The 17,964-nt window shown below is 36.0% G+C and overlaps 3 protein-coding genes across 3 annotated transcripts in view; 2 read left to right on the plus strand and 1 right to left on the minus strand.

Annotated features, from left to right (window-relative positions):
- The window catches only part of LOC119496337 (dolichyl-diphosphooligosaccharide--protein glycosyltransferase subunit STT3B-like), a 64,777-nt gene extending 63,597 nt beyond the window's left edge, over nt 1–1,180 (plus strand). The window contains exon 16 of the mRNA XM_037783557.1: nt 999–1,180. Coding sequence (XP_037639485.1) covers nt 999–1,079 — 81 coding nt within the window. The 3' untranslated portion in view covers nt 1,080–1,180. The remainder of the gene's footprint in view (nt 1–998) is intronic.
- A 9,632-nt stretch (nt 1,181–10,812) lies between these two features.
- On the minus strand, nt 10,813–13,458 carry kiaa1143 (KIAA1143 ortholog). The gene is made up of 3 exons (XM_037783721.1): nt 13,222–13,458; nt 11,637–11,787; nt 10,813–11,349 (listed from the first exon to the last, which is right to left on the minus strand). Exons 1-3 carry the CDS (start codon nt 13,333–13,335, stop codon nt 11,102–11,104), a joined length of 513 nt encoding a protein of 170 aa, XP_037639649.1. The 5' UTR covers nt 13,336–13,458; the 3' UTR covers nt 10,813–11,101.
- Nucleotides 13,459–15,273: 1,815 nt separating this feature from the next.
- tmem42a (transmembrane protein 42a) lies at nt 15,274–17,687 on the plus strand. The gene is made up of 3 exons (XM_037783722.1): nt 15,274–15,504; nt 16,310–16,456; nt 16,620–17,687. The coding sequence occupies exons 1-3, from the start codon at nt 15,307–15,309 to the stop codon at nt 16,767–16,769; spliced, it is 495 nt and encodes a 164-aa protein (XP_037639650.1). The 5' UTR covers nt 15,274–15,306; the 3' UTR covers nt 16,770–17,687.
- The last annotated feature ends 277 nt before the right edge of the window (nt 17,688–17,964 follow it).

A 17,964-nucleotide genomic window follows, 5' to 3' on the forward strand; every position in this document is an offset into this window, starting at 1 on the left:
CATTGTAAAAACACTTCATTCAAACTGGACAGAAACAAAATAAAACTCACCAAGACCGTCGTCGTTAGTCTTTCCAACAATCACCAACTCTGGTTTGGTTCGAAATAAACTCTTATTTCACTGAGTTAGATGTGAAAATATGGCGGCTGTTTCCCCCGCTGTCTCTCTCTCTCTCTCTCTCTCTCTCTGCCCGCTGAGCAGCTCTCGTTCTTCGGAGGCAGACCATTAAATCAGCTAAATAAAAAAAAAAAAACATCGCCCGACCCCATCACCTGCTATTGTCGATATTTTAAGGACCCTCTCGCCTGCCTTCCTGCTTTATCACCCACGGCCGGGCAGCTCAGAGGATTAGATCGACACATGCTGCGTGCAGATACCTACAGGGATCAGCGACGTTGAAAAAAAGCCTGTCCTTTTCAAAACTTCTCACTGACCGCTAACGTTACTCGTGTTAACTAGCAGTCCACTTCGTGTTTGGCTGGCTTTCACACTTGATGCGAACCGTACCCCAGTATTCGTACTCCAGACCACCTTTTCAACTGGACTCCAGTACAGATCGACGTACCGTGCCCGAGTACTGCATTCTACACGTCTGTATTCTTTCATTTCTTTATCGTAAAGTGTTTGTGCTAGGAGACGAGGAGAATCAGCTCATCAGATTTTGGATGATGACGTTTGCACGGACGGTGGCTCTGAGTTGTCAAACAACTCTTTTTTGGCTTTTGATGGCAGGGATAAAAACGCAGAAAATCAGGCCTGTTCCGAAAAGTTTAACGACGGATGAAAGTTTCAGAGTCGGTGTGTAAACGTGATTGACACAACGTGACGTCATATGTATTTTTAAAACGTGCAACAATTTTAAATGAAAAATACGGACTTGGTTTGCAAAAGCCGAAAAAAAAAGTTTGATCTGATTATATAGAACATTTCTTTATCAGTTGTTACTGATGGGTCTCACAGATAGGCTTATTTTTTTACTCATTTTTTCCCGTCTGTAGACCGCCAAGAGGAAGCGGGGACACATCAAGAACAAGCTTTCCCTCAAGAAGGGCAAGAAACTGACCAAGAAATCTTTATAGAACGTCCACCACCGACAGAGAGGGGCACACCGTGGACGGGAGAGGAGAAAAAAAAATCTTAAATACAAAACTTTCAACAAAAACAAGCAGCAACAGTAAATCCACCAATGAAGAAGAGTAAGGAACACCGGAGGTTCTCCAGACCCCTGTCATCCCTCACCTGGAGGTCCACGCTGGAAATGTTACCATCACCTAGGAGAGTGTGCTGAACCCCAGCTGACCTTTGTCCTGATAACGCGGGGGTCAAGGAGGCGGCGAACGGGAGATGTTGGCTAGTCCGAGATCCACCCCACACCGGTTTTAACCTGAGGAACTGTGACCTTTGACCCGCTTTTCTTTTTGTACTTGAATGTGATGGGAGACAGAGAGCAAGAGAGATTAGCTGTCCTTAAACACAGGGACTCAGTTTGGGACTGCTCTATGCATTGCATCATTCAGATAGAAATGCCACCCTGTAGAGGAGCCTACAGACAACACACCACTGTTACTACCGCGTCCCCCATTCAGCGCTGAAACCCTACATCTGCTCACACTGAGGCAAAGAGTGATTTTTAGGATAACTGAATGTTTCCCTTTGATGGGGCTTATTCAATTTCTTCATAGGTATTCAATTTAACAGAAAACGGAGAGAAACCGAAGTGTACCACCACCCTGCTTCTCGAGTTTTATCCAGCACCTGTCAGAGAATGAGTTTGTGCTCGGATGCTTTTGGAAAGTCCACGTGTTGGAACATCCTCAGTGTGTTCCTTTTTCCTTTTAAATTCTCCCCAGAATCCGTTATTAACAGGAGAATGCTTTTACACATGTGCCAACAAGCAAAAGCCATCACTCTTCATACAAACTTATACTGCTGCGCTGACAGGGCGTCTTATTTTAGAACAAGACTGCACACGCTACTTAAAGGATAATACCCTTTTATTACAACTTGGTCTTATTTTTATTATTTTTCGTAGTTTCTATCAGTGAAAAAATTTCATTTTACTCAACAAGTTAATCGCTGAGACTTCAGAACACAGCGGCATCGGTAAAAAATAAGTCAGACTGAAGAAGAAACACGAGCATTTGGTTTTAAATCAACTTCCAGAAAGCTAACTATTACGCAAGCTGTCCGTTGTACACATCAGTCACCAGTTTACCGACTTACTTCCTGGTTCAACTTTAATCTAGTGTACATAGTGCACACAGTTGTGCGCACACCGTTTTCCTCAACAATGAGGGAATATCGCAAAGCAACCAGACTGAAAAAAAACTTGAGCAACTCCAGTGTTCTGGGAGGTCAAATTGCAGGTTTTTTTCAATGGAGTCTGGTTGCTTTGGCGAGAGCAGAGATAACTGCTGTATAAAACTGTATAGCTGTCTCACAGCAAGTTAAAGCGGCTTAAATATTCTAAATATATCACACACTTAAACAGATAATGATTTTTGGTAGATGAGCCTTTCTTTTAAGTGTTTAAAATATATTTTTCTACTGCTCCCGTCCACAGCAGTACATTGCTTTGCTTCCGTGTCGGTACTCATGTCTGTTTCTCCAAACTGGGGGCGTGCCGACCGTCATCTACTGTAGATAATACACCGACTATGGATAAGTACCTCATACAACCTCACTTCAAAACACCCAAACTATCATTTTAAAACCTCTTACCGCTGGTTTGTAGCACAGGCTTTCTGTTAACAATTTGTAGTCTCTTAAACCCAAACTATTACATTTTTCAGACTTTGGAAAGACATTATATAACTCTTTGATCATCCCAAAAACGCTCTCATGTTTCTTGCAGTTCAGTCTTTGCTGTAGTGATGTCACCTTGTTCCCAGATCTCAGCAATGAGTACAATATTATCTTAACTGATAGAAATTATGGCTAAAACTATAAAACAATTAGACTCAAGTAAGTTCTAAACCAGAATAATCCTTTTAGCCGCGTGTGCTATTCTTATCTGTATCGTTCATACAATGTTGAACCGCACTGAACTCAGATCAGAGCAGGCCTATGAGAGACCATCAGTGCGTGTGTAACATATTAACATATCTTTGTTTTAAGAAGCTTTAGGAAAGCCAGGCCATGAACCCAGTCGAGTCCATCTCAATGCGTGAGCAGCATCCATAAAGCTGTAGGGGATAGGACATATCATGCCTGTGTGTGCAGTCTGCGTTAGAAAGGTGCTTTTTAATGATCACTCTGGCTGCAGGTTGACTAAACTGCCTGTTTACTGCCTGAAGCTAAATTGGACTGAGTAAGATAGAGTGCCACTGTGATGCGAGTTGAACTGCAAATCACTTCACTACCACTTTCTTTTTGTTGCTAGTAACATATGCTAACAGGGGGTTTCTGTCACGTCTGCCAGTGTGATCATTAAAAACCCATTTGAAGTGTAGAAGTCATTTGCTCAAATTTAAAACACTTACAAGCTGTCGGTGCCCAGAAGCGTTTAGAACACACTATAGAAAGCAACAGTGTGAGTTCGTCAGTCTGTCACGTGACGCGAGGCCTGATTCCCTTTTGATCTTCCACTGCACTCTGTAGATACCAGACTGCTTCTCCCTTCACAGGGACAGTGACAGCGTCACTCTCTGCTCCCACTGCTGCTTTATTCCCTCATGAATTTAGAAAAAAAAAAAAAATGTTCTGAAGTGCTCTGAGCTGTCAGCAGGAGGAGGCTTTGTGTTTTTCCACACAAGGGAACGAGGGGACGTTCAGAGGGTTAAAACAACGTTACACTCTACTGCTTCTTTCTAATTGGCTGAATTGACAAATTCTTTTTTTCAATCTTAAGATCTGTCATGCAACCAGTTTCATAAACTGTCTTGCATCATATGTGATCTATTATGATTTGAGAGTGTAATGCGTTCCCTCTGGGGAAACAAACGTTCCCTATAATTTAAATCCTCTTTATTCTTGTTTCTTGAAGATATTCCAAGAAACGTGTCCACCCTGCTTGTGACTTTGATTCTGTTGTGACCAACGTAAGCAAAGCCAGGTTGAGAGGATAGCATTGGCCTTAACAGAAAAGAAGAAAAAATAATCTAGAGCTCAACAGAGTCAGTGGGTGTATTTATTACATGGACGATGGAGGCTGCAATGACTGAAGCGAGGGCAGTGTCCTATCAGGAAATGCAAGGATTTAGTCCGGTTTTGATTTTCTAAGTCAAGGTTTCTTCCATCAATTGTAATGATCTGGATGCAGGTGTGAGAATGAAACATGCCTTTTTGAATAAAGAGGTTGAAATAACACTGTTGTTTTTATTTCATTTAGCTCATATGCACAATTTTTGTGAAGTAAATAAAGTTACAGCTGGTAAGCTTAGTGTAAAGATTGGAAATGGCTAACCTAGCCTAGAGATAATGGCAGCATGCACCTGAGAATAAAACCAAGGACGTCATATCCACTAGATGGTGTTGGCTTGAACATGTTAAGCCGTCCCTCCATTTGGCTCTCGGGACATTAAAGTCCCAGTGAAACAGAAGTTAGAGCGTCTTTAGCCTCTGAAGTGTGACTATTCCCCAGTGAAATGGAATATTTGAGCATTGTAAAGTTACTAGAGGGATTTAGGATTTAATTCAAATACTAAGCATGCGATTGAACTGCTAAAATGTGGGCGGGATTAGAAAGTCGCTAAGAGTTATAGATTGATTGGAGGGATGTCATGATATTGGTTGGTACTAGCTTAGGTAAGCACATGTCATATTGTTTTACAATAAAAAAAGATGATTGTACTGTATTTTTATATTTTCAAAATCCAGAGAAGTGGATTTTTTGTATGAAACATGAAATTTTTCGACATACTTTACTATGACTTTTTTTTGATGACATTTTTCGACAAACTATACTATCACTTTTTTCATGAAATTTTCGACATACTATAGTGACTTTTTATTAAATTTTTCGACAAACTATACTATGACTATTATTTCATGAAATTTTTCAACATACTATACTGCAACTTTTTTATTAAAGTTTTCGACATACAATACTATGACCTTTTCATTAAATTTTTCAACACTGTACTATGACTTTTTCCTTAAATTTTACGACATACTAAGCTATGCCTTTTCTCTGTTTTCATCACAAGTCATAGTATACTACGTCGAAAAATTTCAATAAATAAAGTCATAGTATTGTATGTCAAAAAAGTGATGAAAAACGTCATAGTATAGTAGGTTGGAATAAAGTGATAAAAAAACGTCATATAGTATTTAAAAAAAACAGATGAAAAATGGTCATAAGATACGATATTCCTTTATTAGTCCCACAGTGGGGAATTTTGCAGTGTACAGCAGCAAAGGGGATAGTGCAGAAACAAGAAGCATCAGTGAAAACAAAAAGCAAGATACAACTCAGTAAAAAAAAAGGGAAACAAAAGTAGACAGACATATAAAATATGAGCAATTTAAATAGAAGGAGCTATAAAAATAGGAACAATATAAACAAAGGGAAATATCAAAATAGAAACAATATATACAGTATTGACAATAAACAGACCAATAGTGTGATATTATACTATGTCGAAAAAAGTGATGAAAAAGTCGTAGTTCAGTATGTCAAAAAAAAGTGATGAAAAAATCATAGTATAGTATGGCAGGGCTGCAGGGTGGTGCAGTGGTTAGCACTGTCGCCTCACAGCAAGAGGGTCGCAGGTTGCAGTTGCAGTTGCAGTGTACACCAGCAAAGGGGATAGTGCAGAAACAAGAAGCATCAGTAAAAACAAAAAGCAAACTACAACACAGTAAAAAAAAAAAAAAAAAGCAAAACAAAAGTAGACAGACATAAAATATGAACAATTTAAATAGAAGGAAATATAAAAATAGGAACAATATAAACATGGGGAAATATTAAAAATAGGAACAATATATACAGTATTGACAATAAACAGTATGGCAAGAAAAGTCATAGTATAGTATGTCAAAAGAAGTGATGGAAAACGTCATATTTCATCACTTTATCACTTTTTTTTACATACTATATGATGTTTTTCATTTCACTATATGACTTTTTTTTGCCATACTATACTATGACTTTTTAATGACTTTTCATTATACTATACTTTTAATAAAGTCATAAGTCATAGTATAATTTTCCAAAAAGAGTAAAAGTATAGTGTGTTGAAAAAAGTTTTTAAATATCATAGTACAGTATGTTGAAAAAAATTCATAGTATCTTATGTCGAAAAGTCATAAAAGACTCATAGTATGTCAAACAATAGTCATAGTATAGTAGGTTTTAAAAATCATATATATATTGAAAAAAGTCAACAAAGAAAAGGTCAGAGTAAAAGTCATATGATAGTATGTCATAAAAAATGTTATTGTAAAGTATCTCACAGTAAGTCCAAAATAGTTGTAGAATATATGACCTTCCCAGCTGGGGGATAAGGCACCGTTAACCAAGACCTTAACCCGGGTTCATAAAAGACTAACCTCTTCATACAGGTCATTACGCAGATAAGTGTAAGGATTGGCCAGAGACGCTGCTTCAAGTGCAATTGCGTAAGAGTTTATTACAAAAAGATAAAAATGTTGAATTAAAAATACATAAACATTTATGGTTATAAAAATATTAAAATGACCAAAGCAGGAAGCAGAATAAATAGATAAAATAGCAATAAAATAGATCCTAAAATGTCATTGTTGGTAAAAGAATATAGAAATGGTGTGGGCAATAAAATAACCAACGCTCCTACCTCTACAGGTGGGATCTACCCCGTCTCCAGCAGTTCCAGGTGCTCAACACTGGGTTATCTGTACTGCTGTAACAAAAAGATAAAAAATATTGAAATAAAAATACATAAACACTTTATGGCCATAAAAATATTAAAATGCCAAAAGCAGAGAGCAGAATAAATACATAAAATAGATCCTAAAATGTCAATTTTGGTGAAAGAATATAGAAATGGTGTAGGCAATTAAATAAGTAACGCACTTACCTCTACAGGTGGGATCTACCCCGTCTCCTGCAGCTCCAGGTGCTCAACACTGGGTTATCTGTACCGTGACCAGCCAGGTAAAAATGAGCTAGATATATGTCTATGGTTAAAATAGCCCTGTAACATATAGTTAGTCAAAAAAAAGTCATAGTATAGTATGTCGAAAAATGTCGTTAAAAAGCCAGAGAATAGTACATCGAAAAAATAAAAAATGAAATAATAGTATGGTATGTCGAAAAAAGTAATATAAATATAAATAAAAAAGTAATTATAATAGGTTGAAAAAAGTAATAAAAAAGTAATAGTACAATATGTCAAAAAAAGCGATAGTGTAGTATGTCGAAAAGTCGTAAAAAAAACTCATAGTATAATACGTCAAAAAAAATCATGAAAATGTTTCAGTAAAGTATGTCAAAAAATTTCCAGAGAAGAGTCATAGTATTGTATGTCGAAAAAGATTTTAAAAAAGTCATAGTAAGGTATATAAAAAGAAAAGTCTTTAAAAAGTCATAGTATAGTATGTTGAAAAAACGAATAAAAAAAGTTATAGTATACTAGGTCAAAAAAGTCATTAAAAAAATCACATTATAGTATGTCGAAAAAAGTCATAAAAAATGTCATAATAATGTATGGTGAAAAAAGACATAGTATGTAAAAAAAAAGTCTATAAAAAGTCATAATATATTTTTGTTGAAAAAGTCAGAAAGAAGTCATAGTATATTGTGTAGAAAAAGTATATTATGTCAAAATAAGTCAGTAAAAAGACACACAAAGACGGTATAGTATGTTCAGAAGTCACAAAGGAGTCATAGTTCAGTATATCAAAAAAGGTCCTAAAAAATAATATTGTACGTCAAAACATTTTTTTAAAAAGTCATAATATAGTATGTTGAAAAATTTTGAGGTCATAGTACAGTATCGCGAAAAAAGTCATAAAAATTCATAGTATAGTATATCTAAAAAGTTAATGAAAAGTATGGCGAAAAAAGTTAGTGTCGCTTGACGAAAAAAGTCATAAAAATGTCATAGTATATAAATGTCAAACAACACATAGCATGGTATGTAAAAAAAAAAAAAATTCTATAAAAAGTCATAATATAGTTTGTTGAAAAAGTCAGAAAGTATAGTATGTTGAAAAAAGTCATAAATATGTTATAGTACACTATGTCAAAATAAGTCAGAAAAAACACATGGTATAGTATGTTGGAAAAAGTCATTAAGAAGTCGTAGTATAGAGTGAGGAAAGTCATAAATAAGTTATATTATTATAAAATCATTTAATCTTGACTTTAACATTGCTGTATCCTCTTCATCTCTACGGGTCATTGTCAAGTCAGTTCCTCTCCTTGACCTGAACATACAACAGTACGGTACAACTGTGACACACACACAGTGAAAACAATGAGGTTACAATACAGGTATGTTGTACCATTGATTTAATGTTTTATATTTCAAATGTTACAGCCACGACCATTCTCTAAAAATGCATACAATAAAAACAAATCCACAGTTTAAAAAAAAATATACAATTGCATTGACAAGAATGCATGGTTTCTACATAAACTGTTACAGCTCCTTTGTCGAAGCTAGAATATATTCATACATTCAATACTTCATTGAATGTATTCATTATTCTACAATGAGCACTTCCACACTACTTGCAACACACTGACAGTTCTGATGACACCATAGAGAGATACAGATAAACAGGAGTGGAGGATCTTAACATGTATGAGAGGCAGGTGTTTCACCTTTAAATGACAAGCTTCTTTAAATGTGTTCTAAGTCTTTATGAGGAGGTCTGGAGCAACGTCAAGTCACCAGCAGCTACTGGGACAAATGGAAAAGATTGCTTTATTGTTTCCTAAAGTGGAAGGCACCAAGAGCACAAGAAAAACTGTCATCAAAAGTTTGTCGCTGTTTGGATTCAACCTCAAGAATATTACATTTTTTGTCATAAACAAACATAAAAAAATGTGTTTTTCTTTTAATTTCCTTTTCAAAAAAAAAAGGAGATTATTGCAAATAATTGCAGAAATAATTGCAATCACCCGGGTGACGAAAAATAATTTAATCACCAATAATCAATCTTACAGTTTTTTGTACCTGGTGTTGCTTGATTCCCGTTGATCAGATTAAATTGCATAGTTTGCATGGAACTGAGTGCCAACCAGATGTTTTGAGGAGCACCTTCAAACAGCCGAAGCACAGCTTCAGCCTCGCTCTGGTTGAGTTGGACTGCAGAGAGAAACCTCTGGAAAATGTGCACTCGGACTTCTTAACTCTGTTTCACTAACTACTGCTGATGTTCTCTTGCTGGATGTTTGATGAAAAAGGTCATACTACACATAGAATCACACTGGTTCGTTTCCTTTTTTTTTTTTTAAGCCCATTAACTACAAATTGCCTTTTTACATGGGTGTCCATTCATTTCAGTGTTGAAAATCAACTTTAAAGTTTCTATTTGTCTCAACGGGCAATTTACAAACTCACGATTTGCAGACTTGAAACTTGTTTGAGGTAGGCAAACAATCAAAGTGAGCACCTTTTTTTGGCAAAGAAGAGTTAACGTTGTATCATACTGAAGCTGTGAGCTGGACCATTTCTGAAAAACTCACTGTTAGTTATTGTTATTATTTGTGTGAAGTAACAAGTAAGAAAGAAGATGTGTTTGTGAGAACGCTTGGTACGATCACATTTAGATTGATATCATGTAAACCACAAATAAAAGAAAAAATTAAAGAAAAGATTTGCAATTTCAATCACGATTACATTATTGGTCAGAAAAATCACAGATATTTTCCTCAAGTCAGTCAGACTATCTGTTTCTGTTCAGTACACTACCAATTTCAGGATGTCTGAGCAACTTTGAATGTTAAAAATTAAGATACAACACGCTCAACTCATGATTTAAAGACCGGGTGCTGAATCCTTTATGTAAATAATATTTAAAAAAATGGGTAACACTTTATAATAACCGTTTATAAATGGTAAATGAATTAAACTTAGTTAATAGGTATTTTAATGTTAACAAACAACGAAATTAAAATTAATGTCTACTAATTATTAGTAATGCTATAATTTATGTTATTTTAACAGTTTATTGTTGCACACATTATAACATTCTATATATTATATATAGTATTTGTTAATGATTTAATTATTATTTCTAAACCTTAAAGATTGTAAAACATCTCTAAACATTACAAAGACAGATATTTGTAACACTTTGTTAATGATTAATAATTGGTTTGTAAAAAGTCTATAAACATTATTTGGATGACTTATAAAGATGCGAGTGATAATTAAAACACCTTTTTTAAATAGTTAATAAATACTTTGTAAAGCATCTATAAACAACATTTAGATAGATAGTTAATACTTTGTCAATAGTTAATTGTTTTTTTGGTCCATCTATCTATGTAATATTTGTAGAAGTTTTATCAAAACATTTGTTAATTATTAAAAAATACTTAATATAGTGTATAAAACGTTATAATGTGTGCAGTTAATAAATACTTTATCAATGTAATCAGAATGTAATTGTTATCGTCTCTTATCAGCTATGATGCAATATAGAATTTATAAAATAATTATTTCATATTACACAAACTGATGATAAAATAACAGAAATTATAGCATCACTAATAATTTGTAAATATTACACACGCTGAATAAGGGCGTATTTGAATGCACCAAGTAACGTTGGAAATCCTCCCTGTGCTCTTATACAGCGATAATGGAACGTTTAAAAAACAAAAACAGCGTAATCAAGATGTTCATTTTGATGGTTTTGTTATTCAAGCCAACTGAATCTCTGCAAGTTGATTTTTATTGTACTAAAATGAATAGAACAGTAATAAGACTATTTGTAGTCAGCGGGCTTAAACATGCAAAAATACTGCTGGCACTGTCCTTTAAAAGAAACTACAGAATGGACAGGCTGCACACTGTTGATGAAGTCCAGACAGAATACAATGTCTGTTAATTTGACCCCTGCTCCTCTTCCTCAATATTATGAGACATTTTACCATTAATATTCAAATGTCACTTTCCTTTCTGTCACAGGGGTTAATGACAGTCTTACACTTCACCAGTAACATTTAGTCCTCCTCGTCCTCATCATCCCCTCCAAAGGACAGAAGGCTGTTATTTTTTACTTTCTTTCCAGACTTCACCTCCTTCACCTCCTTCACCTCCTTCACCTCCTTCTTCTCTTCCTCCTCTTCCTCTCCTCCATTAGTCTTCTTCTTTTTGCTGGAGCTGGCAGTGATGCCCTGGAATTTGTCTGAGGAGGAGCGTTTGGCTGGTTTCTTGAACAGGATTTTACCATCAGGAGGAGGTTCATCATCTGTAGACCAGATGGATATTGTGAACATGATTCAGGTGTGCAAAGGCAAAGGTTTTCATTTTAGATGCTCGATGTTGCCTCGACAAAATACATAATTTAAAAGGTATAATATGTAACCGTTGTCGGCTGCTGTTTGTAAACACAGCATTCAAAATTACCTTTACCTATATCTTTAAATTTTAGTAAGTTAGCTCACCGAGGCTATCAGCAGTGATGTGATTAAAACATTTAATTGGGCCGCAGCATTCTGCATGTCTAGTAAAACAAAGACATAAAAAGATGGTTACCTTTTTCTGCGCCACCTCCAGGTCGCGTTTCGTCCTTGATCTTCTTCACGTCGTCTGCGGTCAGGTCTCCTCCTTTTAGCACCACCACTTGAGGTAACTCATCCTCTCGATCACTCCCGCTGTCATCATCCAGTGTTGGCATCACCTGGCGCTGAGAGGAGGATATGAAACACAGTCAAAGAGGTTTTCGATGTTATTCCATCTGGTGTGTCTATGCTGTTATATCAGCTTCTGTTCTTGATATTCCTTCTATTGATGTAGCTGACTCACCTAATGGGAAACATGTGCTTTAATCCATGTGGTTGTATGAACAACCATAAGATCTGTGCTCTATTACAATTAATATTGTTTCTGTTTCACCTGGAATATCTTTTTGGAATAGTCAGGTAAACAATTTGTGTTGGGAAAAAAAGGTTGGACTCTCCCACAAACATAGAAGAAGGGCCACTTAAAATCATTCATTGATGCTACCCAGTTACGACCTTTTTTATGAAATTAAAAAATGATATCGTTTTAAGCTGTGACTTGTGTGATTCCCATACTGAAACTATTGTCCATCTGTTCTGGAAATGTACACACACCTGTAAACTGTGGCAAAATATTTGTAGATTTACCTTGGAAAATATTATCTGTGACTTTGAACTTCTACTGGAAAATGTTTTTTTTTTTTTTAAAAGGTTCAACACAACATATGAGAGAGTATTTTATAATCATCTCATTATCGTTTTAATTTTTATTTTTTTATTTAGTAATTTTATGCTTGTTTTTAGTTATCCCTTTATATGTATTGTTTACCTATGTATTGGTATAATTGTTCTTTATATTATTGGCAAATATAAAATAAGATCAAATAAGATATTCCTTTATTAGTCCCGCAGTGGGTAAATGTTCAGTGTACAGCAGCAAAGGGGATAGTGCAAAAAACAAGATGCATCAGCTAACACAGTAAAAAAGACCTAAACAAAGTGTAACAAAATATGAACCATTTAAATAGAAGGAAGTATAACAATAGGAGCAGTATATACAGTATTGACAATAAACAGACTATTAACAAAATTGCACAAGTGGAAAATGATATTGCACAGTGAGAATGACATGAATGAATGAATGAATGAATGAATGAATGAATGAATGAATGAATGAATGAATGCAATTCCGCCTGAAAATATCAAAATAAAGTCTATTGTAAAAAAGAAGAAACACAGTCAAAGAGGTTTTCTTTACCAGACACCCATCAGCATCACATGAGAGAACCAACCCCGTTTAAACAGGTTTCATTCATAAACAGTGGATGAGAGAGTAACGTTAGTAACGATGGTAACGTTAGTAACGATGGTAACGTTAGTAACGGGAGAGCGGTGCGTTACGTGGTTTGAATGAACGGGTCCCGGTTGTGTCTTGTTTCAATGATAGTGACTTATTTAATGAGCAGACTGCCACTGAAACCCAACACAATACAACATGAAGCTGTTAAATATCAAAGCTACCGCTAAGAGTTCACTGAAACGAGATAACGTGAACGTTATTCTGGTATTGTGCTGCTAGCTTAGCTTAGCTTAGCACGTCTAGCCGCACCAGCACGTACCTTAGTGTCAACAGTCGCTCCTTCTTTATAACCAACATCACTCTTAAACTTCTTCAGGAAGGACGGCTCCGCTGGCTTCACCCACGACACGCCGCTGGCCTTGTTTTTGTTCATTGTGAAGAAGAAATACAACACAAAACACCTAAATGTATAAACGTGAGGCCTGAAGAGATGTTTCGATAAAACACACACAGCTTCACCAAAACATAACACACGTCATCAAGACACGCCGCTGGTAGTCACATGACTTCAGGAGCTGCTGCGATTGGTTGATGTGTGTGAAAGAGACGGAAGTCAAGCTTAAAGTCATGATGGCGGAAATGTGAGCGGAAGTCGTCTTCAAAATAAAAGCGTGCAGTTGGTCGGAGGCAAAACGAGCACATTTCATCCTGTGGTTATTTATTTTTTTACTTTTAACTTTATTTCAAAAGTTCAATAGAGCAGATTCATAAACAAAAAAAGGAAAAGAATATTAAAAACACAATAAAAAAACAATAAAAAAACTATCGGGGTCTGTTAAACAATTGGAATAAATTAAAATGTCTAAACAATCTAATAGTTTTTGCCAATTTAGAATTTTAATTTGCAATCATAGTCAAATATGTTTTATAATCAGTGTCTTTAAAAATATAAAAGGAGGGTATTCTTTTAAGCCACATCATTTTATGGATATAATACTTTGCTAAGATAATAATCAAATTAATTATGTAAATCTCATCTGCCGAAAAACTTGGGACTGTTAAAAATTAGTAATATCTCAATTTTTGTTAGTGTGATATATTTTTCAAAATGTTTTGAGAAGTTCTTCTGTAAGTATTTATAAGTATTTATGTTATTAACAAACCAATCATGCAAGTACGGTGTTTTGTTTCTGTGTGAGATGTAAGATGTTGTTCCACGGGATACAATTGTGAGGAGAGTAATTGTGTTTAAAAAGAACACCCTAACATAATAAAAGTTGTTAATGAAAGTTAGCTAGTTTTACAGGGAGTTTTCCAACAGAGTAAGGACACAGTAATAGAAAATTAAGATCAACAATTTTACTGAAAAAGTGATTGGGGAAAATGTTCCATATACTATCTGGATTCATCAGAAATCTTTTAATCCAGTTGATTTTTTATAATTTGATTAAATACTATAAAAGTCAAAACAAAAAACAATATTATTTAGGGATACCTGTGGTTATTATTTACCAACCAAATACTCAAAAAATACTCCTATGGTAGGGATTTAGATCACCAATAAAGGTTAAAGGTCCCATATTATGCTCATTTTCAGGTTCAAACTTGTATTTTGTGTTTCTACTAGAACACGTTTACATGCTGTAATGTAAAAATAATTTTTAAAACCACTTTATTTTCCTCATACTGTCGGCCTGAATATGCCTGTATTTACCCTCTGTCTGAAACGCTCCGTATTAGCGCATTTTGACGGAATTGCAACAGAATTGCGTTGCTAGGCAACAGCTTGGGTCCATATGTACTTCCTGTCAGCTGATGACATTCACATACACTGCAACCAGGAATAAACTGGGACACATTTCGAATTTTTACGTTTAAAATTATGTCAAGGATCTAAATATTGTAAATTCGTGACATCACAAATGGGCAGAAATCCTGACAGCTTGTTTCAAATGCAGAGTTTCTGAATACGGGCTGTGTGTATTTCCCTGTCGATTGAGTGTTTCGATACTTTCACAATATTCATATAGGACTTAAGCCTGCTTTATAATAAAAAAACATGAAAATTTAACTTTTTTATAATAAGGGACCTTTAAATGGATTTTGACAAGGTATTTTGGGGAGTAACAACGTGGCTAAATGGACTGTGTGGCATCTTAAGGCACCCCGGACAAAATTAAAACGTTAGCGTTATGATGAATACAGTTGCACCGTAGGCAACATTTTCGGAAGACAGCGTACAAAACGACAAACCAATTTAATTTACATCCTGAATATATGAGTGAGATCTGTGATTTGTATAGCTATCGGTTTCAAGTAGGATTTTATTTTGAAAATTTCTACCCCGGTCTTTACGTTTTAACTGTTGACAGACTTGTTGTCAGTCAGTTGGGTCTCTACTATCATGGACTCCTGTTCCGGCAGTGTGTGTCATCCAAACATGACTTCAGGGTCTGTTTACGCGTTGTTAGCGGGCTTTCTGGGTGCCGCTGCCTCTCTGGCTGCCAAGCTGTCTCTCGGAGCAGACTACCTGAGACAGATGTGTGAGTCTGGACTCAGCAGCTGGACTGAAACACCCGGTGGAACTGCAGCCTGTGACTGGGTGAGACCTGCTTACTAGGACTGCACTATAGGAGACGGAATAATAGCATGGTGTATCTGAATATTTCTGCATACTGGGGTCCCTAAACAGTTTTGGAATTACATAAATTGTGTATCACTGTAAAGCTGAGACTCTTGTGGATCCAATGAGCCCAACTGTATTCATGTGTGATGATGTTAGTCCCCATAGTAGACCATTTCATTGTAGTGAGACCATTTTTTGAAATTTGACCTCACTGTATAAAATGACCTGTGGTGACCTCTAGGATAATCACAGCCTCATGAAACTTTACAGCCACAAACTAGAGACCTAGAGCATTCAGAGGGTGGATGGCTTTCCTAGCTAGATTGACAATAAGGGGGTTTCTGAGCAGTTTACACAACAGAAGTGCTCGCCATCCAATCGACGAAAAATGCAATTCTTGCAGAAATCTACAAATGTCAAAAGGTTTTTGATACCAAATCACAGCATGACTTTTTCTAAGGTGTTCCACAAGGTCTCTGTGCCTCAATGTGGTATTCCGGAGGGATTATTGATCATTTTTATCAATTCCTAAGTAGTCAAATTTTTTTAAAATTTAGCACCAAATCTGTTTAACAAATGGTATCAACCCAAAAATTGCTCCAACAACTTATGAGACATAATAGAGCATGGGAATGGACATCATATACTTCTATCATAATGTTGTAAACCCTTATACACTTTTACAATTCATTTGAATTATTTAATTAATTCTATATAGAATATTTCTCCTTTCATTTGTCACCCACCTGTGTTCTCATTTCACCTGTGTTTGTTGTTGCAGCTCCACGTCCCCCTGCGGCTGCTGTGTGGAGGCATGCTCTTCACCTGCAATGCTGTCATGTGGACCCTCTTCTCCAAGGCTCTGCGACACTGCTCCTCTTCAGCCAGGGCTACAGTCACCACCACCGCATCCAACTTCATCTCCTCAGTAAGCATTCACCCTGTGGTGGTGCTCCAGTAGGCTATTCACCTTTCATTGTTATACTTTTGAACAGTGCTGAGCCTGTGAAAAGAAATGTACTTGTTGTGAAAGCATTTAGACATACTGCATGTTGTGTCTCACAGTGAGTCTCCTCTGTCTGTGTGTTTAGGCCGTCCTGGGGAGGGTGATTTTCGGAGAGAGTCATGCAACTCTATGGTGGGTGGGAATATCTCTCACTCTGTGTGGACTGCTGGTGCTTCATGGATCCACACCTCAGACTATCCAACAAGAGAAGGAGGATAGCAAAAAGGACAAATAATGCAGCTTTGACTCATCACGAGCATGCAGCCGCTGCTCTTCAGTCACAACAACCTGTGGCAAGACTCACTCAGGGATACATAATTTAATTTATCAGGCACTTAAAAGTGGAAATGTTGCTTATTATAGAAGGAGGTAACTCAGTGTCTTAATGTTAAGTGCAATTAAAACAGCAGATTTCGTCACGCAGAGCTGATGGTACATTCAGGTGCATACAAATGTCACAGTTTTAAAGAAAACATGCAGTTCCTACGTGGAGAGTCATCAACTGTAAATCGTTCTATTCACCACGGGACTTTTCCTCATTTATTCTGGTCTGGACCAGATTACTAACATGGAACAACATCATCCAGACTCCCTGCTCATTGTTTTTGGGGACTTTAACAGAGCAAACCTCAGCAAAGAGCTACCAAAATACAGACAGCATAAGTGTCCCACCAGGGATAATAACCCACTGGACCACTGTTACACTACATTAAAGTGGAGTGAAGTGGAGTTGTCTGAGGTACTTCTCCATAGTTAATGTATTATTAATCTCTATATAAACAGATTGTGCATATGAATGTAGAATCTGCAGGCAAAGGGACAAGATTTTGGCATCGGAAGCGTTCTGAGGCTTTTTGACATGTTTAGTTTGGCACCATCTAGTGGTAGTATTAAGTACGATACTGGTAGAAAGCAAAGCACACCAAAACAATGAAATATTGAGAAAATTCTATACACTTAAGTCAAATGCAAGTATTTAATGACAAAGCCAAGCTTTTGCTTGTCCTGATGAATGCGCATTAGTACTGAAAGCATTCCTGCTGTTCTGTCAGAATACTGATTAAAACAGCCAACAGTCACATTTTCAATTTTATTGTAAATACTTTAGTATGTCATGTAAGTTTGTAAAAAATAAATTGTCATTCACTCAGTGTTTCTTTGAGGATTATTAACAGCAACAATTTGACAAACAATACTGTTTGTAATGTACGGATATATGAAATATTGCCATTTATTTTAGAATTTAAAAATAAAACCCACAAAAATGATAAAACAGTGTTAAAATAATGTAAACATAATAAAAATGCGAGTGGTCCCATGATATCCAGCACCCATTTAACAGTTGAAAGCCCTTATCCAGCGGTTTAATCAATTAGACAATAATCTGTAACACACAAAGTTAATTACCGTCTCTTCCATGTGTGCAACAG

Source organism: Sebastes umbrosus, chromosome 11, assembly GCF_015220745.1.
Source record: "Sebastes umbrosus isolate fSebUmb1 chromosome 11, fSebUmb1.pri, whole genome shotgun sequence".
Lineage (NCBI taxonomy): Eukaryota > Metazoa > Chordata > Actinopteri > Perciformes > Sebastidae > Sebastes > Sebastes umbrosus.